Source organism: Ascaphus truei, chromosome 2 (genome assembly GCF_040206685.1).
Source record: "Ascaphus truei isolate aAscTru1 chromosome 2, aAscTru1.hap1, whole genome shotgun sequence".
Classification (NCBI taxonomy): Eukaryota; Metazoa; Chordata; class Amphibia; order Anura; family Ascaphidae; genus Ascaphus; species Ascaphus truei.
The window spans coordinates 243,021,796-243,046,435 of record NC_134484.1 but is presented as its reverse complement, the minus strand read 5'-3'; the positions used below and the strand labels follow the sequence as shown (position 1 = coordinate 243,046,435).

Here is a 24,640-nt window from a genome sequence, read left to right as displayed (position 1 = left end):
CACACACTGACTGACACACACACACACACACACACACTGATACGCACGCACACTGACACGCATACTGACTGACACACACACACAAACGCACGCACACTGACTGACACACATACACACACTGACCGACACAGAGACATTCACACAACACAGAGAGAGAGACATACACTGACACACACACACATTGACTGACACACATGCACACACTGACTGACACACATACACACAGTGACCGACACACATACACAGTGACCGACACACACACACAAACAAACAAACACACATACATACTCTCTGACTGACACACATACTCACTGACTGACACACATACAGTACACACACTGACTAACACATACACTGACTGACACGTGTGCTGAGCACGCGTGTTATAAGTCAATTTCTGTGACAAAAGTCAAAGAAGTTTCACTTACTATGCGCGTGCACACACAGCTGTTTTCCATTAGAATTGAACCAACCATAATTACAGACGATATGTTAAACTTGCATTATTTTTGTAAGTATTTATACCTCAGCGAGATGTTTTTAAGCTTAGCATTAAACAATGTTTTAATTCACAATTGTGGGTTATGGGGAATTGCTTACCAGATGAGATTTGGTTATCTTTTGATCATTCTGAAAAGATTAGAGCATTCCCAGACCCCATTTGTTTTTATTGATGTATTTATATATCCTCAGTGCTTCTGTTGCATGAGGTACATCCCCCACCTGTGATTTAGAATTCCTGAAAATAAGTGCCTCAGGTGTGGGGCTGTTTGGATTTCTCTGTGCCAATTCACTACGGGTCAGGGGCGCTCTGGGTATTTAAGTTAAGTTTAGTGTGTGTGTTTATGTCATGTTACTCTTTGATAAAGCGCAGGCACCTGCGTGAAACTTATAAGAGGTTCACCCCTCCCTGTATTTTATGTGCCACAAAACTTCTTTGTACTTAACTCGACGGCAGTCCAGTTCTATATTTGTTCTCTACGGCAGCTGCACCGCCTTAAAACCAAGCCTCTCCAGTTATCTAGATCACGGGTGTGCAAACTGGGGGGCGCGAGATTTAGATTAGATTACAGTGTGGGGCAGAAATGATATGTACTATTTCACCATGCTTCAGAAAAGGTTATATATTAAAAAAAAAAAAAAAGAGAGACAAAAGGGAGGACAATGAGTAAACAGATAACAAATGTCATATTTAATTACATGTTTTACATACAACTGACAGTTCAGTAAGCTCTAGACAAATAAAGCAACTGCATTTCATAGTGGCTCTAAAAATTAAATGCAAATGTATAGCACACTGTTCACAAGCTTAATACTTAGTAGTCAAGTATATCAGTGCCCAGTTGGAAGTAGTTAGTACAGTTTATGAGAGATAATGTTCCACTTCATAATTATATTGAATATATGGCGCTACATTTTATGCCTTAAATTCTCGCTCTCTGTACAGGAATGATCAATTCAGCTTCCACTTCATGATTACATTGAATATCAATATATTTTACACACCAAAAGCGCTTTCTCCTTACAGGAAATATTAATTGAAGCACCCCTTCCTCACTGATCTCTCGAGCTGCAAATACAATTAAGAAAGTGTTCAAAGTAAGAAAAAAATAAAACAAAAGTATTCTTTGAGTTGATGGCTTGGGGTAAATCAAAGCTGGAGGTTACTGCAATTCAAGTCAATGGAATTTACTCCCCGATCGGGCACAATATTCTGCATCACACTTTGAGGACTCCCGGGACAATAAATCTTCAGACTGGCTCAAACAAAAACTGCACAAGTCGGGACTCATTTGATTTAAATCCAGAGAAAATCTAATTAAATTTGTTTCCAATTGCAGAGCTTGGTTGTAAGAATTGCAGGAAGCTCAGATAATACTTTTGGGTCTTTGTTATCTCCGCAACATAACCATTAGATGCTGGGATATTTTAAGGAATCTGAAGTATAACAATAGTTTGCTGCACAATTATTTTTTATTAAGATAGCCCAAAAATATGCTGCATTGATTGCCCTAAAATAATTTTTTAAATGTATATTCCTGACAAATTGTCACAAGTTTATTTTTTAATTACATGGTATAAAAGATTGTTCGCCTTATGTACTAAGACGTGCTAAGCTGCAAAGCACTTTACCACCTATTCAATTGCACGTGCTGTAAAGTGCCTTATTGTTTAGCACCGTTCAGTAAATATGAACCTATGTCTATTAAATCTTGCATTTGCTGTTGGCTGAAACTAGCCAACGTATAAATGGAAAATTAGGGATAACGAGTGCTGGAAAGACTGTGGGTGCAGATGAACACATTACTCTACAAAATGCATTACATGGTACTGTACAAGGCATTGTGGAGATCAACTTTGGGAAGCAGAGCAGCAATTGACAGCTCTGCCACCAGCGTGGTTCTTCAGTACCCTTCTGCACAGAGCTGGGCTCTATCGGTGGACTAGGGAGATTTTTTTCTTGACTGGTGATCCATATAATTCAGCAGTAAGGACCTTTAAAGAATTATTGCATTAAAGATCAGTTTTAATTGCAATGGATACCATCATTTTTTAAATAAAGCTAAATATATTTCACTGCTCCAAAAAGCTGCCACAATACAGTATACACAATTTTTTTTTTGCAAAAAATATATTTTGAATAACAATATTCTAAATGCAGTTCATTTATTCACAATTGTACTTGTGCAAGGTAATACTGCTCTGGAACAGAACTTGCATGATTCACTAATCCATATTACACATTTCAGTATATGACACAGTTTCAGAAAAATAGGAAAATAATTCAGACATTTTATTAAAGAGATGACAGGAAGTTCTGCAATTCTCCCTTCTTATTTGGTCCTTTCTTCTCTTGACTAAGGAGCATTTTTAACCTAGAGAAATGAAATTTGCCCTTCTTTGCCATCGATGCTGTGGTAACTGGTGAAGAATGTGCAGATGCACAGGATCTACAGAAAACACATACAAATGTTTCATTATAAAATGTTTATGCTAATTTATTAAATGGTACATATCTCTTCACCAATCTCACACATAATATTTTCACATAAGAGGATAAACAGTGTCTGTACCAATGGTTCCCAACATATGGAGAACAGAACATTCCACACTTATGGAGTGCTCAAGAATAAGCAAGAAGCTTGACAATACCCCCTATCCAAAACACAAACCTCAGTCTGTGAGCTCGATCAATAATATGACATCAAACCCAGAAATAAAATGATAGAATCCCATTCTGCCGAGTAAAGGCACCACAACAGTAATTTGTTCTGTTCTACCAATAAGTGCTTGTAAGCCATTGCTCTATATCAACTTCTTGGAGACATTCATATGCTGCACATCAGTATCTGATTTTGTGAGATGTTTTACCATTTAATTAAAAAGTAAACTGCATCATTTTTAGTTACCGATATTACACACACACATACACACACACAGAACCAGAACTTTCATGTGTGGACTAGAATATACATTTTTTGGCATCTTAAACCTGTGTGTTGTGTCCATCCCCCATCCAGTTCAACCTGCGTTCTGGGTGATGTTCACACACAAATAAAACTTTATTTACTTCACTTACAGTATAAGCCACGGCGTGCCATTCTGTTCTATTTTTTATTCTACAAGTATAACTTATCTGGCACTGGGGCACTGTTGGGCTTTTACTTGGAGATACACATACACACATACACACGTTAAAAGCACCAAAACGTGAAAAATCCTTTTTTTTTTTTTTTTTTTAATTAATCAGTTCGGTAGTATTTGATAATACTGGATTTTAACGGATTTAGAACAGGAGCACCAAACTATTGTACCAAACGATTGCCAGGTTAGGTAAGAACGTAGAATTATGGGGAAAATTGGTATTTCTGCTTTAATGGGCTATTTTAATTTAATAAATCTATTTTCATACATAAACTTTAGATTTACTGCCACGCTGGATAAGTTTTATTAAACAACTATTTGAATGCATACAAAATGAGCTAATACATTTCTTCCCAGAATGTGTATCGTCCTTTCCCCCAACATTTTAAAACGAGATACCAGCGACCAGGCATACACTTATATCACAACCAGCTTGAGAAATCTGGTCAGAAGCATTTGGTACCTGGGTGTTAGCAGTGGACTTTTGCCTTTGGAGCTCAGTTTCTCTTCGCTATAAGACAGGTTCACTTTCCTACTAGAACCAGGTGTTCTCAAATCTGGAGATCCAAAGTCTCGTTTAATCTTGGGGGTTCCTGGGCCATTTGGGAGAATATTTCTGCTTTCACCAGGATACTTTGAAACCTTTTTGCATGTATTGCATGTAACCATCTAAAAACATAAGAAATAAGTAGAGAATTGGACATTGATTTGAACAGCTAACTCACTTAGCAAAATTATAAAATGTATGTAATTAGATAAAGGAGGATGTAAAGTTTCTCCACATACAAGATAAAAAACAAAATGTGGGAGGAAAGAATGTGCACAAATTACACCAAGAATTACAATGTTAATAACTTATTTTTCTTTTCATACAGCAGGTCTCTATTTGACCATGTGACAAGTATATTGATAGAAACAGAAACCTACCTGAGATTTAGGAAGGAATGAACATAAAAAAAACAGCAACTTATTATTTCAGGTGGGTATGATGACCATGGGTGCTGCATATTAATCATTTTACAGTTAAAAGTCCCAGCCCTTGTACTGTAGTTTACAATCTAATTTTGGTGCCTGATGCACAATGACATAAAACAACTTGCGGAAAATCCTCATTAACTGACACAATTAATCCCTTCAAATATTGTGATATAAAATCTACAACAAATCTTTTTCTAAGCGGAAAATGCCATAGAGAAGCACTGAATCATCATCATAGGGATTAGGATAATTAGCAAAAACATAAACATTAGGAAAATTGAAATAACTGCCTATTAAGCATATCAAAAACAAAACACTATTCTGGGAAAAAAACAGGTTAAAAAGCACATTGTAAACAAGACAAAAACTTGAAGGTCTCATACCGATGTAAAAGTCGCCATTGTGCATGAAGCGAGATGCAGGGAAATCAGTTCAGTCTACAGATCCGTCTGATCCACCGATCAAAAAGGCAATGATTTATATAACACTATTGATGCACACCCTGCAGTGCTAATATTATATTGGCAGCCTCATTCCTGTCTCTCTGCTGTGCTACTATATCTTTAGACATCCTCAGACATTTATAATCCAGCCATGTGAAAGTATCCCCCCATATTTTAATTGACAGGCTGATAAGGATGTCACCATTATCCCACCCATTTTTCACAACAGGCTCTTAATACTTTAGGTACATCATTACAGACCACAGCACATACAGGAAGTTTTTGTGGCTAGGAAAAAGGTCATGCTATTTAAGCCAATTAATGTTTTATTGTTTAATCATCAGTGACCTTCAGTAGGAAGTAGGAAAAATACTTGTATAATCATTTTGAATTGGCTTAATTAAACTACAAGCTACCAAAATACTGGAGGGTGGCGTAAATAATACAGGCATTTTACTTCGTGTACTGTCTTCAGTTTCTATCCTGTGCCCACACAAGGGTAAGACGACGCAACTGTACACATGCTAAGTACAGGCATACCCCGCATTAACGTACGCAATGGGTCCAGAGCATGTATGTAAAGTGAAAATGTACTTAAAGCAAAGCACTACCTTTTTTCCTGATGTAAATAACGCATTTGTACCAGGCTCTATAGTTTCCCCGCTTGCTCACAGCTTCGGAGCCGGTATTGCTGTTCAGGATGTGCTGACAGGCGTATGCGTGAGCTGCCTTTTGCCTATTGGGAGATATATCCTTACTCGCGAGTGTACTTAAAGTTAGTGTCCTTAAACCGGGGTATGTCTGTATTACCTTTCTACTACTTTGTACAGACTGTTTCTTTAATGTGTACACCAAAAAGTCAAGGAGGTCATTCTGTGGGAGAATAGAGTAGGAGTCTCTGCTCACTAAGCAATTTTTTCTAAGGTCCCGAATTTGTAGGTTTAGGCACATATCTATAAAGTTGTGCTAAACGTAATGGGCCCAGAGTGCCTTATAGCTTAGTACTGTATATTAGATATGACACTTAGTGTTTTCTTTACAGTAAATGAAGGTGTAGTGCAACATACTCCCCAAGATTAGACACAATACTTCATTCAATGCTGGTAATTTCTGAAATGCATAAAGCTAACTGCTAATCATAAAAACTTAATCTCCAAGTAACATTTGGGTCCATGAAGTTCACTTCTTAGGCTGCGAACCCGCTGCGGCCGGCGGCGCGTGCGGCCGCGGGCCACCAGCTCCTTTCCTCCAGTCTGGAGGTCCCCGCTGGCTCCTTCAGACATAACTGACTGCGTGCTGTGGCGCGTCAGCCGGCCGATGCTGCAAGCTTCTTGTGATCAGAAGCGCTGACGCGTCACGTGGTGCAGCAGTCAGCCAATGAGGAGGGAAAGGAAGCGGCAACGGGGAGGGAGGCGGGCACCCTGTCTGTGCAGCTGTGCATAGCGCCGCCCCCCCCCTCCTCTGGTGCCCGTTTCGCAGGCTGCCCCTGCTCCAGGAGGGGGGAGAGGAGGGGAGGAGAGGGACCGACAGGTTGGGGGCGGGGGGAGGGGGGGGGCAGCACGAGAGCCTCCCGCTCAAACCACACCCCCAGCTCCCGCTCCCTACAGACCGCAGGGAGTGGTCAATTGGAGGGGCTGAGGGCTGCTGTGGGGCTGAGGGGATGCTGTGCTGTGGGGCTGTGTTATGGTCCCGCCCCCTCACGTCATGGCCACGCCTCCCCACCCATTTTGGCCACGCCCCTACTCCCCTCCCGCCTCCCTACAGACCGCATATCGCGGTCTGTGTCTGTCAGTGCGCCGCCTGTCTGCAGTGCGGGCGCGCTGACTGAGGGAGCGGGGCCTTAGCCTAAAGCTTAAGTAAGCACTGTTATTAGAGCAGATCTATATTAAGAAGGATAACGAGACGATCCTACAAAGGAGCATTTCTTTAAAAAAAAAAAAATAGTTCACCATAGGTTTGAAGCACGGGGTCTTCAGAGCTGAACAGCACATTTCAGCTACGGGACCCCCTGCTTACCGAGATACTTAATGGAAAAGCTCATGAAGGTATTTCCTTCATGTTTAGAAGGTCCTGCGTCACATGGGCAATAGGAAACTGTTGCTGTTTCCTATTGGCTCATGTGCTTCAGGAGATTTGAGCCGCCATATTGCAATCCCAGTTGGGGCTGCTGCTGAAGTATCTCTGACAGTAGGGAGTCTAGAAGCTAAAATGAATGCGAGTCAGCTCCAAAGACCCCCTGCTACAAAAATAACCCTAGACAGAAATGCACCAAGAGGACAATACAAGCGATAGAATTAGGAATTAGTTCACCAGAGGATGGTGAATGTGGAAATGGGCGGGTAATTTCACAGGGAAGAAACCCTCAAAAGGTAGGTTAAGGATTCATAGGAAATGAAATGTGCAATCCCTAATACAGGCGTATATACTTTCAGCAAGAACATCTGATCTTCGTGAAGTTAATTCAAACTTGAATCCTCCTCGTCATATATTCTATGCATTGGAGCTTGTTATAGTGATGTTAATTTTTACTTGCTATTGAAAACAAAAACACCAGGCATGTTGAGATGAAGTTAACCTAATAACAGAAATAATAATAGAACAGTGATACATAACATAGCATTGTTCATTCATATGGAAAGAATTGCTGGCATTTATTCTTGTTTCTGACCATGCCGATCAATTTTCATTAACGGTCTGAAAAGCCTGAGGTCACCACGGTGCTCTATCAGTCATTCATCGACCTGTCCACGTCACAATATGTACGTCAAGCACTGCCGTCACTTGCCACAATATGCCACTATGTGGGTAAACATCAACCCTCTTAAATCAATGGAATGAAAGATGTTCGTGGTGAAAAAATAAAGAGCATGTAAGCTACAAAAATAAAAGAAATGGATGTTATGATTATTAAATCCCTTTTGTTTTTCCATTATGATGGGTTTCTAGGTAGGAAGACAAAACGTTCCTCCAGCCAGATTGCCCTTGAATATTTGACACCTACACATGGATGCACAGGTCAAGAGAAATCCCATAGTTTGGTTGTCAGTTTAATGAAAATTGATCTGGGATCCTATTGATAGAATCTTTCTTCATTTCTTGATTGTCACAGGTTACACAAAATAGGAAAGCATGAAGAAATGTTACATAAATAAAAATCATTTTAAGCATTTTCATGGTTTATGTATATAAGAAATACCAGGAATAGTATAAATATATTACAAATCAGTGGCAAATACCCAATGACACAGGAGAATAGCTTTTCAAGGAACAAGGTCTCTTCATGTCCCTAGTGACAATTAAAATATATGTTTTTGTACTTGAGTGTGTGCAGTGTGGATTTTTATTAAAAAAAAAAACCCAACAAAAGTAATAAAACATAAAAAAATAAAATGTGTGATTATTTTAAAGAGTTTAAAAGCAGCAATCCCATCTTTTTTCCACATACTTTCAACTAGGTTGTCCTACGGAGCTGTGAAAGTGAACTAAGTTTTCTAAGTGGCGCTAACTGTTTTAGCGTAAAAAAAGTTTAAAAATTAAACTTGGTGAATCTTAATAAATGTGAATACATGTGATTAAAAAAAAAAAAAAAATATATATATATATATATATATATATATATATATATATATATATAGCAACTGTAAATATTACTGTATGTTCATTTGCATGTCTTAGACAGGTCTGCAACCCTGTCTTTCCCCATTATCTCCCAGCACACAGCGCTTCCACTGCAGCAAGGGATTCTGGCAAATGACATGCAAATGAGCACTCAGTGCCACCTTTTGTCTCAAGCTCGTATTACACAAGCAAATCCGCAAGCCAACGCATGCTGTTTTAAACACAGCTTTTAGACAGAGGCTGGGATGAGATGCAAAGCCATTAGACCTACTCACATACATGTTTCAACCTTGATGGGTATCATCAGTGTGAGGCTGGTCTTAATGGCTAAGCGGGTTTGAGACTAGACTAGGTAATCACCACTATTATTAAGGTTATGGTGGGTAAAAAAAGTGACAAAAACCCTCCACAGTAAAGCAACTGTAAATATTACTGGATGTTCATTTGCATGTCTTAGACAGGTCTGCATCTATATATATATATATATATATATATATATATATATATATATATATATATATATATATATATATATATATATATATATATATATATATATATATATATATATATCTATAGATATATAGATATATATATATATTATACATACACAAACAGATTCGGTGTGCAGCCGCAACCCAAACGTGGATTGCTCTCTCAATCCCAGTAGTATTCTTATGGTCTCCGAGTTGATGGGGAGCGCACATATAAGAGAAAAAACATATATCCAATAGTGCAATATGTTTTGAACATCAAGGTGTTAAATCTTCCCAATCCCTATGAGAATATTACTCACAGATTCCAAACTTTCACAATACACGTAAAGGTATCTTTCTCAGCGGTGCTTCAGGGTATATTGATCAAGGAACATGTGTTGACGGAACCTTTATAGGGCAATTAAAAAACAGACATAGCATAGACCGATATGACACTTTTATGTATGAAAAAGATATTCGAAATACACTCACATGGTGCTATATTGATATAAGCAATTTGATCTAATGATCCACGCCAACAACCGGAACCTGGAGGATCTCTCTCCCTTCTGTGGCTCGGCTCCGTCGGCGCTTTACGTCTCCGTACTTCCGGATTGCAATCTTCCGAAGGCTTGGGCGGCAGACGGCTCTCTTAGGTATCAGAAAGGTTAATGGGAATAGCAAATGAAGACAGTAATCAAACCCTCTGTGGCTCTGCTCCTTGTGCTCGTGTGTCTTCATTTGCTATTCCCATTAACCTTTCATTGACTGTTGTGGACTCCTGGTGCTTCTTTGCAAGCTGCTTTCTTGCAAGCTGTGTTCAGCCTTTACTGTACCATTCCCCACAGTTTCTTGTGGTACTTGAACTACTGGCATTGACTTTAGTGGATTCTTGCTGCCCTGCTATTAGCTGTTTAGCTGTATTTAGCCTATACTGTATGTTTGCTATCTATTTTCAGGGGTGTCTGATTTGACCAGTTATAGGGGAAGGGAGGCTTAGGGAAGTAGCTCTGGGACCTTTTGGACCAGGGGGAATGGGCCAGATGAAGAGGTAGTCCCTCGAAACGTTGCCCCCCTAGCATACTTTCCGTTCTCCATTTTTTTGTGTATATTCCTTGTGTTTCATGTTTTTTCCCCTTTTCCTTCTCCCCCCCCCTCCCCACCCCTCACTTTGTGACATGCCCATTTGTGATACTGGTTTCTGAAAACACATTTGATTTATTTCTGGTTCATTTTATTATTAAATGTTTATTCTGCATTACAACTGTTTTCATCATTTAGCTATTAGACAGTGAGTGCTGGTACTTACGTAGATTTGTTACCAAATTTAAATATATCGCAAATTGTTTTCATTGTTTACACTGATATACACCTTATCTGCTATTTAAAAATAAAACACCAGAACAAAAAAACAATAAACATTGATTTTACAAAAGCATAAATAATGAAAAACGGAATTCTTAAATATAAATGATTTCCATAATCCACATGAGAAAATGGTTTCAGATTTGTAAACCACTATTTAATATGCTGGGAAACCTCTTCCCTGCACTGAAGCAGATTTTAGTCCCAATTATTTGAACAGAGCTGCTCTTCTCCCAGTACTGGGTACAGCAAATAAAAATTCCATGTATGAGCACAATCACGTCTCAACAGGTCCACAAACCTACTTTTCCCCATAATCTCTCAGTGCTTCCACTGTAGCCAGGCATTCTGGGTAATAACATGCAAATGAACACTCAGTGTCACCTTTTGCTTTATGTTCATTTTAACATGGACCCCTTTAAGCTTATGTCTGCTATATTACGCAGAACTGCCTGGGTTACAGAGGTGCATATCAAATAAACTTACTCAAGACAGCTGTTTCAACCTTGAAGATTGTTACCAGCTATGCTTTAAACCAATACTTCAGGGCATATTGAATAGGGTTCTTTAGTGACCACTCCACAACTGGTACGACCATTTGATTTTACTACAGTAAAAAACAACAACAAAAAAAAAGTCTTACCAGCACACTCTTTGCAAGTTTGTATTTCCGCAGGAGTTTTGTTTGCTTCAGGTTGAGTCGGTGGCTCTTCAATTCCTTCCGCAGGAGACTTTGAATGCATGGCGTTATTTTCATTTTTGGTTTTAGACGCACTTTGTGGTTATCCGGCATGAAGAATTGAAAACAGAATGGGCATATTCTTTCTTCAGTGCCTTTCACACCTGCATTAAAACAATGATATTAAAAGAAGTGGTTCTGCCTAGAGTATTTTTTTTCTTCTTCTAGGAATGAAGCAGGGGGTCTCAGGCACGGAACGGAGTTAATTTCAGCTCTGGGGGCCTCCTGTTTTCCCAGATACTTACCCTCCCGTAGGTCATGCTGGCACCAGCCCGGGCTGGGTGAAGAATATGGAGGTTCAAATGTCCTGCGGGCCAATAGGAAGCTGCAACGTCATCAGGCATATTGGCCCGTTTGACACAGGAGGTTTAAACCTACATCAGAAACCGGATGCACCTTCAGAAGTAAGTATCTCTGGAAGCAGGGGGGTAATCGGAGCTGAAATGAACGCGGTTCACTTCACCCCGGCTTCATACCCATTAGAGATTTCCCCCCCCCATGCTCCTTTAAAACAGCAATCCTCCCTAGAAACCTATATGAGTTCAACTCACAAATTGTTTCCATCTTGTCCCCTAAACATGTCCTTTATTTTTAAAAATCACGATTCTCTTAACCCAGGGGTGGGGAACCTTTTTTCTGCCAAGGGCCATTTTGATATTTATAAAATCATTCGAGGGCCATCCAAAATTATCAACTTAAAAATTAGCCTGCTATATTTGGTCAAACATTTAATGAACTCACCACTAATGTGATGGCTGGAACTGCTTCTCTTTGGGTGACTGACTGACTCTTGGGTGGTGGGTGACTATGACTGACTGTGGGTTGGTGTCTGTGCACACGCAAACGCGCACACACACACACACCAAATCGGGCAGGGGGTAGGGAAATCAGACTCTCAGACCCACTCTCTCTCAGGCTCTCAGAGCCACTCACAGACTCTCAGAGCCACTCACACTCTCAGAGCCACTCAGACTCTCAGAGCCACTCACAGACTCTCAGAGCCACTCACAGACTCTCAGAGCCACTCAGACTCTCAGAGCCATTCACAGACTCTCAGAGCCATTCACAGACTCTCAGACCCACTCTCGCTCAGACTGTCAGACCCACTCTCGCTCAGACTGTCAGACCCACTCAAGAATGTCAGACCCACTCAAGACTGTCAGACCCACTCAAGACTGTCAGACCCACTCAAGACTGTCAGACCCCCTCAAGACTCTCAGACCCACACACTCTCTCTCAGACAGACAGACACACACACACACACTCACTCACTCTCTCTCTCTCTCAGACACACACAGGGGGAGGGAAATATGATCGGGGGGGGGATCGGAGCAGGTGCCCTCCACAACTGTTGCTCGGTGTGGGGAGGAGGACCGTGTAAGTGCGCAAGGGGGGGAGAATCTGATCAGGGGGGATCGGAGCAGGTGCCCTCCTCCGCAACTGCTACTTGGGGAGGAGGGCAGTGTAAGTGCACCCCGGCTTCATATCCATTAGAGATTCCCCCCCCCCATGCTCCTTTAAAACAGCAATCCTCCCTAGAAACCTATATGAGTTCAACTCACAAATTGTTTCCATCTTGTCCCCTGAACATGTCCTTTATTTTAAAAATCACGATTCTCTTAATCCCTAGTTTCTGTAGTAACCACGGTAACCTTTAGACAGCACTGGGCACAGCTCGGTTTAAGCCTCCCGTACATGTAATATTTTAAGCTCTTTTATCTGCTGAACGGAGCACCAGATTTTTAAAACGAAAATCATTTATGAAGTGCAGACTGCTGCTTTAGGCCTTCAAATGTCTTATGACATAGTCACTATGTTATCCTAACACGGTCTGTTTTTTACAGGTTAAAATCCTGTCTTATCTGCCCAGTGAGGAAACAGAGGACTCCCCCTCTCGTTTCCCAGAAAATGGCTACTGCAGTCATGTGACCGCACTGTGCTGGAGGGGCCGTGGCACTCGAGCACCATGACCCATCCGGCACTCAAAGGATTAAGCTGCGTTTTCAGGAGTATCCCTTTTTTTTTTGAAGGACATAAACAAAAATATTTAAGCTTTCTTTAAACAAATGCAAACCTGCTAAATGCATAAATCCATACTGCTCACAGCCAGCACTTTAAATAAAGGCTAACATTTTACATTTCCCAGACTTCGACTGCCAATAGAAAGCGGTGATGTCATCGGTATATGATGCTGCGGCTTTCCATTGGGTGATGCTGCAATCGTCATTGATTGTATTTCTTGATATACGTTTACCAGCACTTTCAAATGCTTCTTTGTTTCAAAATATTGTACTTACTTTTAAATGAATTGCGGACAGACCTGAAAAAAAAAAAAAGAGAGTATGTGAAATTTTAAGGAGTGTGATATTTTCAAGAAACTAACAATGAAAAGCAGACTTGCAAATAACATTTTGTAAATAATTTAACAATCTAGTTGGCTTCCTCAAACAAATATAGTCATGCATAAAGCAAACTATATGGTGGCTTTAGTTTCTTTGGAAATTATTTGTGAATATTTTTTTTTAGTGCCCCTGAATGGAGAAGTGTTTTACCTTTACCACACCCACCATGTCCTTATCAGAGAACCGATACAGTTAAGGGGAAGTGGGGAGGAAATTTATCATCTCCCAACTCACGTGTTTAAATATTTTTATATGCTAATTTGCATTGTAAGGTGCTTATAGGCCAGGTTGACAGATTTTGGTAAAAATGCCATCAATTAGTCACATGCCTTCAACTAGCATTACACTTTGGTCCTAGGAGGGATTGCCTTATTAAGCCTTTGAGTGCCGGAGGGGCCACGGCGGCACATCACGGTCACATGACCGTGGCGGCCCTTAACCCGGAAATGGAATTGGAGTCCTCTACCATTTCCCTTCACTTCAGCTCTAAGCTGGGGGAAAAAAGCACTCTTGGGGGCATGACCCTGGAGTGCCAGACTCCAATGACGTAGTGACTAGGTCTAGGGGCAGCCAAAGGGTTAAGTAAAAGAACTACAAAATTATCTTTGTTTTTTTTTTTGCATATAAAAACAGGCAAGAAAAGTTATTTCACAAGCAGGCATATACAGAAACCCCCATCATGTAACTGCAAAGCCAAGAAAATCTACAATACAGGACACACTCTTATTATTGTTTATTTGCGAAGTGCTAACATATTCAGCAGCGCGGTACAATGGGTATAGAGTTAGCCCTAGTCCAGGGTGGTGCTGAGCGGGCGCGCCCACGCTCGCCACGATGAGACACATTGGGACAATGTATGTGGCCAGCGTGGGCGCGCGCGCCTGCTTGGCACATAGCTGCTTGCCGAGCAAGCAAATTTGAATTTGCTGCTCGCAAGCGCGTCACGTGAGCGGTTCGCCCGACCAGCTCCGTGATGTTGTGGCCGCGCCCCCAGACGCGTACGCACGAATCGCCTGCCCGCGCAGGGCGCAGCGCACGAGCGTCAGCGCGTCCGTTCCCTACCTGGCCGAGGCCTTATGTATATTACAAAAACAAAGTTAAATACAGGCGAGGACAAACATGCACAAACAAATACTGAGGTGATGAGGGCCGTGCGCGAGAGCTTACTATGTATACAATTTGTGACAGCTTTAAAGCACCTACACAAACCTGACTTCTAATGTAATCACCCGAGAACATGTTTTCAGCACAAAGTATTTTACATGTCAACAAAACGTAAACGCACAAACTCTGATGCGAGTAAGGTGGAGTTGTTAGATGGACATTTAAATATTAAGATGCATATGTATCAAGCCAAAAGTGGTGTAAAATTGTTGCTCAAAAATAAAAGTTATATCAGAACTTCCAGTGACGCTGGCGAGGATGGCTGCCTAGGAGAACTGCTCCGGATCCTCACCAGCTGCAAAGTGCTAGATCAAGCGAAAAACGAAATAGAAAGTTCCGAAATTTGCTAATAACCATAATTTCAGCCTCAGGATATCAAATAAACTAAAAAAAAAACCTGCCCTGCATCTATCTTCTTCTCCACTAACCCACGCTCCTCGACCATCGGAGAGACCTCCCAAGATGGCGTCGGCGCGTGTGCCCCCGAGGAAACAGAGGGAAGCCGGCCGGCTGCGGATCCAGAGATACCAGGGAACTTATCCACAGAATACATGGAACGGCTGTTCCTGAGGATGCGGAAAGGATTCCAGGAAGATCTCACCTCTGCGATCGACGGCTTAAAAATGGAGCTGAACTCCCTCTCGCAGAGAGCAGGCACTTTAGAAAATAAAGTGGAAGAGATCGTCATAGCTCAATCATCGAACGAAGAGGAAATGGGCAGAATGAGTAATGAGATCAGGGCACTCAGGGAGGGAATTGAAGACCAGGAGAACAGGGACCGGCGCCAAAACCACTCATCACTCGCATCTAGGCGCAAAATTCACCTTTCCTGTCTTGCCTTCAAATTCTTTATGGGCAAGCTACCCAGCTACCTGAACAAGCTTCTCACCCCTACCACATGCAGCATTTATCATCTGAGATCAGACTCCAAAAGACTGTTCATGGTCCTAAGGCTCAACTAAGTATCCGGCCGCTCCCCCTTCTCTTACCGTACACCCCAAAACTGGAACAACCTACCAGAGTCTCTTACATCCACCACCAGTCTAAGTTCTTTCAAATCTAAGGCTGTCACACATTTTAATCTGGTCTGTAACTGTTTCATACGCCCATAATACAAATTATCCTTAACTGTGCATGCAATGTTTTGTATATAATGTATACCCTGCTCATTATGTAACTGTATTTGTAAACATGTATTATTTGTCTTAACTCTGTGCCCAGGACATACTTGAAAATGAGAGGTAACTCTCAATGTATTACTTCCTGGTAAAATATTTTATAAATAAATAAATAAAACCTGAGGGTGCGCAATATCCCTGAGTCAGTAGACACTGACTCGCTAAGACCCTACCGGAAAGACCTATGCATATATCTGGTCCCGGAGCTTGCCCAGGAGGAGGTAGAGGTGGACCGAGCGCACAGAGCTCCCGGCCCAAAATCAACAGACCCTAAAAGAACAAGAGACGTCCTCATAAGATTTCACTCTTACTCTATTAAAGAAAAGGTGCTTACTGCCAGCAGACAGCGAGGAGTCCTGCAGGTTAAAAATGAACCAATACAGATCTTCTCGAGCCACAATCGAACAGAGAAAAGAAATGAGACCCCTCACTGAACTCTTGAGGAAAAACGGGATCCGATACAGATGGGATTCCCTTTTAATCTAATGGAAAGTTTTCCTCCATCTCCTACGCTGAGGATATCCCCCGGTTTCTGAAGTCACTGAATCTCCTTCCTTTGGGTGACAGTGACGTCTCGGAGAACAGGTGGCGCTCACCTACGTCTCCAAGATCTCTGAGAAGATCGCGACCCAGCAGAACCCAAGAGCTGGAGACTGAGAAGATCAACTACTACTTCAAACAGGGGTGATGTGGCGTTGATCCCCCACTCCCCGACGCAGTTGTGTTCTACCTGCAAGCTGATGGTCCCCCCCCACCATCCCTCTCCCCCCCCCCCACCATCCCTCTCCCCCCCCCACCATCCCTCTCTCCCCCCCCACCATCCCTCTCCCCCCCCCCCCCACCATCCCTCTCTCCCCCCCCCCCCCACCATCCCTCTCTCCCCCCCCACCATCCCTCTCCCCCCCCACCATCCCTCTCTCCCCCCCCACCATCCCCCTCTCCCCCCCCACCATCCCCCTCTCCCCCCCCCACCATCCCCCTCTCCCCCCCCACCATCCCCCTCTCCCCCCCACCATCCCTCTCTCCCCCCCCACCATCCCCCTCTCCCCCCCCACCATCCCCCTCTCCCCCCCCACCATCCCTCTCTCTCCCCCCCCACCATCCCCCTCTCTCCCCCCCACCATCCCCCTCTCCCCCCCACCATCCCCCTCTCTCCCCCCCACCATCCCCCTCTCTCCCCCCCCACCATCCCTCTCTCCCCCCCCATCCCTCTCTCCCCCCCCCATCCCTCTCTCCCCCCCCACCATCCCTCTCTCCCCCCCCACCATCCCTCTCTCCCCCCCCACCATCCCTCTCTCCCCCCCCATCCCCCTCTCCCCCCCACCATCCCCCTCTCCCCCCCCACCATCCCTCTCTCCCCCCCCACCATCCCTCTCTCCCCCCCACCATCCCTCTCTCCCCCCCCACCATCCCTCTCTCCCCCCCCACCATCCCTCTCTCCCCCCCCACCATCCCTCTCTCCCCCCCCACCATCCCTCTCTCCCCCCCACTATCCATCTCTCCCCCCCACCATCCATCTCTCCCCCCCACCATCCATCTCTCTCCCATCGCTCTCTCGCTCCCCTCCATCCCCCCCCAACCACCTCTAGCATCCCTCCCCCATCACCCTCTAGCATCCCCCTCTCAATACCCCTACCTTTGATTCTTGAATGGACCTCCATCGCTACTTGACAAACAGAAAAAGCCGGCTGTCCCCCCCCCCCCGCTCGGGATGTGGGGAGAGGCTGCGGGGATGGTGCGCCCGATGGGATTCTGATGGCCTGCGGCATCCTGATGCAGCCGGGTTCCACCCTGTGTGCCGACGGATCCGGCCTCTCTGTGCCAGGGGTCGGTGTGGGTCACGGGAGGAGCGAAATCGCGTTGCCGGACACCCGGGACCCCCCGCGGTCTTCATGGGCTCAATTGGCAGATCTGCTCTGGATCCATGCCGGGGACCTTGTCAGATGACCACGGGATATTTGCTGAGGACCGGGACTCCTGCTCAGGTTTGGACACACACCCACGATGGGTCTATCCCCCAGGTCACACCTCAAGACTCCGAGGGGTTCATTCTAAACATACTGATCTCCCCCCTCTCCTACCCAGACTTCGAAATAAAGTCATGCTGATTCCCTCCCGTTCTGGTGTTCCCACCCCCCCCAGTTTTTTATTTTTCTCCTTTCTCTTAAAAGGATAAGTTTATGTACAATCTTACAGATATAAGTGCTCTAATGTAAATAACATGTATAAGCTTAGATAGTTGACTGAGGCATCTCTCCCTTGTGTTAGGTCCCTCACCTATCCCTCTGTTCCTCTCCCCAGGTCTGCATTCCCTGTATGATCGCTCTCCTCCCCTCTCAGACACCCCCCCCTCCCTCCCAGGGAATAAATGTTAATCCCAGTCCCTCAAATCAGTTTGAGTTGAAAGCTTTGCCTATGTTAAACTTGCTATATAAAAATAATGGTCTATCGGTGTAAAATGAACGTAGATGAGACCTGGTTATCCATAATAGGGTCTCTCAAGAAATCCTGATGCACGTTAGGGAGTAGCGAAGAGAAATAGAATATTATGTAAGATAGAACAAGCATATGTATCTAGTACTGAGTTAGGACTGAGTTGGGACTGTCTCCTGTCCCTGTTCGGTCCCGCCGTCGTGACCTGCTCCACCCCCCCACCCTCCCTCCTCCCCCCCACCCCTCCTCCTTCCCCCTCACCTCTCCTCCTCCCCCACCCCTCCTCCCCCTTTGCCCCCCACTCCCGCCCCTGCTTATCCCGGCCACCCCTTCCCAATCTCCCCCCATCTTTCTCTCCCGTGCTCCTCAGGGCCATGGTCATCTAACATCTCAATTTGATTACTGGTCTCCTCCCTGCGGAAAAGGATAAGCTCAAATACTGAGAATGAATGGGGGCTTTATCTCTGTGTGGGTTTTGTTATGGATCTTCAAGGTTAGCAATGTTGTTATAGCCGATTATTCTCAAGATCCAAGGAAAATGTGTTAGTCATAAGTATATGTATTAGTGTTTTGATTATGTATAAGTTTAATTCACATCCATAGTAAACCAACGATGTAATAGCTAACGTAAGTAACTCCCCTATCTTGGGCTAGTCCTGGTATAGGGAGATGGAACTTAAACTGCTGATGCTAAAGAAAACAAAAGTTGGTAGTTTGCGTGGGCTGAGGTTCAGGTGAGAAACGAGTGAAGGTAGTGGGAATATACTGATTATCCCAGTCAATGTCGGGGAAAAATTGAATCCTAAATATAATTGCTTAAGCATGAAAAACTGAATGTACTAATATTAAAAAGTGGGGACCGTGTTTTACTCCTGGATGTTCCAGTTCCGGAGCGTACAGGAAGGTCTCCCAATGCAATAACCCTGTTTCCTTCGCCACTAGGGCTTTGAAGGATTTCCGGATGGGGCTCTCCAAAAGCCCTTCTGTTTCACTCTCTCTCTCTCTTCCCAACTCCTGCCACTCCCCTCCCTGGGGTGGTCCCTGCCTCCCCTCGCGTGGGGGCTCTGCCCCGGACCGAGGACAAAGAAGAGGGCGTTGGGCCCACTCTGTCCCAGACAAAAGAAAGGAAGGCTGGCTGCCTTGGGAAAGCGACCGCGGATAGGGCCTTTGAGGGCTCCAAAGCACTATGTCTAATTCGTCCAATATAAAACTTGTCTCGATGAACGTCAGGGAGCTTAACTCGATAGGAAAGCGGAATCTAGCATTTCAAGAACTAAATAAGCTCAAAGGGGACATTCTCTTCCTACAAGAGACACATTTTAATTCCTGTACCCCTATAAACACATTCAAAAAGATATATCCTCAGGCATACTATGTGTCCTGTCAATTCAAAAAGAGAGGGGTAGCTATATTATTTTGATGCAATACGCCATTTGCTTTAGACTCAATGATAGCTGACCCAGAGGGTAGGTACCTAATCCTCTCAGGTTCTCTCTCAGGATCTCCAATCACACTGGATAACATATACGCAACTAACGAGGGCCAGATAGCATTCATCAGGACAGTACTGGAGATCATGAGTAAAAACCAACACAAGTCAGTTTTAATAGCAGGAGATTTCAATATGATCAGCTCCCCAGACCTCGATAGAGGAAGTGCCCAGGGTACCAAACCTCCCAGGTCCACTCTCCTTGGTGCTGAGAGCCTTAGAGATATCATGAAAGATTTCTCTCTGTTCGACATCTGGAGGTCCCAGCACCAGGGACAGAGAGACTTTATGTTTTTCTCCAACCCACATCAGACCTACTCGAGGATTGACTTTTTCCTAGGTTTCAGAGATGTTCTCCAGGTGTCCCTCCAGTCAAATATTGGCTCAATTTCCTGGTCTGACCATGCCCCCATCGATATGCTGCTCTCTTTGCCCTTCTCGAAAAATTCCCGATATCAGTGGAAACTAAACGACTCCTTACTAAACTCCACGGAAGTAGTAGATTCGATTTCCCAAAAAAATTCTGAATACTTTGTTATAAACAAGGGCTCAGTGAACTCTCCGGCCACGCTGTGGGAAGCCCATAAGGCAATAATTCGAGGGTCCCTCATTTCCATAGCATCCTACCAAAAGAAAAAAAAGGAGAACATCTATAAGGAACTATTAGAGAGAGTTCAAGTGCTGGAGACCGAACACAAAACCAAACCTACAAAAAAAATTATATAAAAAGCTAGACAAAGCAAGGTCGGAATTAAGAACCGTCCAACGTGAGGTAGAGCGGGCGTTAAAGTGGACAAAGCAAAGGTTTTACGATAAAGGCAATAGGGCAGACCGGATTTTGGCCAATAAACTTAGAGGTCTACGGGTAAAATCCCAAATTACAGCAATTCGAACGAAAGCTGGATTCAAAACCTTTAAGGAAAACGAAATTGCCCAAGAATTTTCAGATTATTACACAAAATTATTTAACTTGAATCCTCCCCCAAAACGCTCAGTCTGGGTTGACGGCTATCTCAAAATATCTAGAGGAGTGCAGCCTACCAGCCCTCCCGGAAGAAACCGTCCTCATTTGAATGAAAAAATAAAAAATGAGGAATTAGTGGAAGTTTTAAAACAGTTAAAAACAAATAAGACCCCAGGCCCAGACGGTTTCTCCAATTTATACTATAAGAAGTTTAAGGCGGTGCTAGCCCCTCATCTTCTAGCAGTTCTTAACTCTTTCATGGAAGGGGAAGCGATTCCTCCCTCGATGTCCTTAGCGAACCTAGCGATAATCCATAAAGAGGGACGAGACCCGTTTAACTGTGGTAGTTATAGACCAATTGCTCTTCTTAATTCGGACCTAAAAATTTATAGTAAAATATTGGCTAACAGGTTAAACCCAATAATACCGAGTTTGATCCACAAAGACCAGGTGAGATTCATTCCGGGCAGACAAGCCTCGGATAACACTCGCAAAATTATAAATATTGTCGACCACGTGCATCTCTCAAAAACGAAAGCCTGCTTACTGAGCTTAGATGCTGAAAAAGCATTTGATAGAATCAGATGGGATTTTCTGATCCAAACATTAGTCAAATTCGGCTTCAGCGGACCCTTTCTAGAGGGGGTCAAAGCACTATACAAGAACCCATTAGCATTTGTGAAGCTCCCGGGTGGAAGCTCAGTTCCCATAAAAATAAGGAACGGTACAAGACAGGGTTGCCCCTTGTCCCCACTCCTCTTTGCCCTAACGATCGAACCCCCCGCCGCAACAATCCGAAAAGATCAAAATATAAAGGAAATTAGGATAGGAGAGAGTATAAGATCTCGCTAATGGCGGACGATGTGATTTTAGCCCTGTCCTCCCCCTTGATGACCCTTCCCAACCTTCAGTCCCAACTTGAAAAATTTGGCCAGGTGTAGGGGTATAAAATCAATAGCGACAAATCTGAAGCCCTGAATCTCTCTCTGACACCCTCAGAAGTAAAACTCCTGCAAGCAAACTTTAGTTACAAATGGAGCTCCAATAATATTAAGTATCTTGGGATCAAAATTGCGAATTCCTATGGAGCGTTGTATAAACACAACTTCCCCCCGCTGTTCGCGGAAATTAAAAAGGATCTCCAGAGCTGGAATGAACACCAAATGTTGTGGCTAGGAAGAGTGGCGTCTGTAAAGATGAACATTCTACTAAGACTGCTGTACTTATTCCAGATGTTGCCGATCCATGTCCCAGTCGCGGACCTGAAAAATATACAAAACAGAATTTTCCAATTCATATGGAACGATAAAAAGCCTAGAGTAGCCAGGTCAATCATGACGGCACCGAAGGAGTGTGGAGGCCTGGGAGTACCGGATAAACTTAAATATTACCTAGCAGCCAATTTAAAACAGGCGGTGACTTGGAACAATGACCCAGCGTCCTGCTGCTGGTTGGAGATTGAGTCCTCCTGGGTCTCTCCACTCGCTCTCCCGGCCCTACTGTGGTCGGGGGGGGGGGGGGGAGAGGAGATAGTGTCGGGCAAGACAGTGTGTTTTTGGGTGTAGAGGAGGGGGGCTGCAGAGTGTGTTTGTGTGTATATAGAGGGGGCTGTGTGCATGTAATATTTCCTTTTATTAAACTAGCAGTAAAAGCAAAAAAAAGTAGACAATCATCCTGATAAAAATCAATATGACTACAAGGGTGTCCATCTTCATGAAAAAAAAAAAGCCTATAACAGTGATAAGCCCCCCTCAGAACAGGGCATTACTTTTATTACTAGTATTCTTCGGGGATTATTACTTAAGTAAAGCGATGTTTGGCTTCTGAACAGGATTTCTACAGGTTTTTATTAACACATCTAATTTTCCATTTTACCATGTGAAAGCATACCCTCCAACTGTACCTACTATTTAGCAGATACACTACATGTTTTTTTTGGTAAAGTTAGACAAACTGTACCTTTTAAACAGTTTTTGGGGTGTGTAAAATGCCTAGATTATGGGAGGAGTTCTATATAAATTGCTTGGCAATGCTTCATAGGCCGCATCCATGGTAAGCGCGACCGATCAAAATGCAGTAAGGTAATGAGTGCGGCCATAGACGGCGCATGCACGAGCTCGACAGGGCGCACGAGGAATCAAATAACTTTGATTTTGCTGCGTGACGGCCGGGTCACGTGCGCGATTCAGCCAATGACAGCGAACGCCTCTTGGCACGCCCCGTCGCGCAATCCTACGGGCTGTGTATCGCTCCAGCTACAGGCAAGCGTGACGCCACGTGTTCGCAGCCATACAGCCAGTATAGGCACCAAAGCATATCTAATTCTAAGTGCAAAATGTTGGCGGGTCTGTCATAAAGACGACATTATTATGTGCAACAGACAACAAACACGTTTGTGCATATGGCACCCCTGCACAAAATGAGCAGGATTAGGCGGCACTTAAAGTGCCGCCGTCGCGTGCGCTTATACTAAGCGCGGCACGACTGCTGGAAGTCATCTCTATTTGATTTTTCCAGCGACCGCAGCCTGACGTCGCCGCCACTATAAGAGTAGCCTAAGGCCGAGTCCATAGAAGGACAGGCCGTGCTGAGGCGTGCGGACGCTCAGCGCTGAGCCCCTGCATCCTCAATTAGGATGCCTTGAGAGGGGGCTCGCGCGAGCGTCCGCAGGCGTGCTCAGGCTTTGGAGTTTTCAGCCGAGCGTCGGCTGAAAACCTCCAATGAGAGCGGGGCTGCGTCAACGTCACGGCGCCGTAATGTCGACGTCAGTGCGTCGCGGGCGATTGGCCCAGCGACGTCACTGCCCCGCCTCCCTCAGTCTCCCCCCACCTCCGATCGCGGACGCTGGCTCGCCTGTATGTGCATGGAATGGCACAGGTTCTGCAGGCGAGCCTCAGCGCGGTGCAGCACAGTGCAGCACGGCTCCCCCCCTCTATGGCCCAGGCCTTAGGCTGGGGCCATGGTACTGCAGACTGAGCAAACTGACTGCCTTAAAGCTGTGTTCACGTCCATGAGGCGCGCGTGACGTGAGAAATCAGTTAAATTGATTTCTCAGCGCGACAGACAAGTCACGTGAGCGGTTCGCCCTCAGCTCCGTGACGTCACTGGCCTGGCCTTCGTGTTTTTGCTTATCAACATCTCTCAGCTACAAAACAGGTGCAACATTGTTGCAAATAAATAAAATAAGAGAAAAATGCCATTCAGAGAGCAGCTGCACGGAGCCAGCGCACGTGTATATCATGCACATAGCCACACACACGTGTATATAATGCACACAGCCACACACACGTGTATATAATGCACACAGCCACACACACGTGTATATCATGCACATAGCCACACACACACGTGTATATCATGCACATAGCCACATGGAGGCGCATTGAGCCACTGGATGCAAATCTCTTAATGACGCCACGCACCGGCAACCCCAATCGGAACACAGGTCTGTGACGTCATGCCCCGGGGCATCACGGGACTTGCAGTCCATCGCATATGTATAGTAACAACTACGCACGCAGCAATTACATGCTCATATAAACATGGGCCTTCCCCGTCCTGTAGCTCTACCCTCCCCGCTGACACTCACAGCAGATGCCGGGACACTCCGGGACAGGAATCCTTCAGCGCCATCGCCGCCTCCCGCAGGAACTTCTGCTCCGGCCTCTTCTGCATAGTCTCGGCGCGCGACACTTACAGGCGGAGCGGCGCGCGAGCACACGTGATCCGGAGCGCGAGACCAAATT

General features: G+C 44.4%; 1 protein-coding gene across 2 annotated transcripts; it reads right to left on the bottom strand.

The window, feature by feature from the left end:
* Positions 1-1,171: 1,171 nt before the first annotated feature.
* On the bottom strand, positions 1,172-24,640 carry RMP24 (ribonuclease MRP subunit p24). Of its 2 annotated transcripts, XM_075586010.1 has the most exons (6): positions 24,484-24,587; positions 20,249-20,553; positions 13,562-13,584; positions 11,169-11,368; positions 4,109-4,314; positions 1,172-2,951 (listed from the first exon to the last, which is right to left on the bottom strand). In XM_075586010.1, the coding sequence occupies exons 2-6, from the start codon at positions 20,341-20,343 to the stop codon at positions 2,798-2,800; spliced, it is 678 nt and encodes a 225-aa protein (XP_075442125.1). In that variant the 5' UTR covers positions 20,344-20,553; positions 24,484-24,587; the 3' UTR covers positions 1,172-2,797. The 2 variants fall into 2 exon arrangements, with proteins under 2 accessions (XP_075442125.1, XP_075442126.1); XM_075586011.1 differs by lacking the exon at positions 20,249-20,553 and having other exon boundaries at positions 24,484-24,640.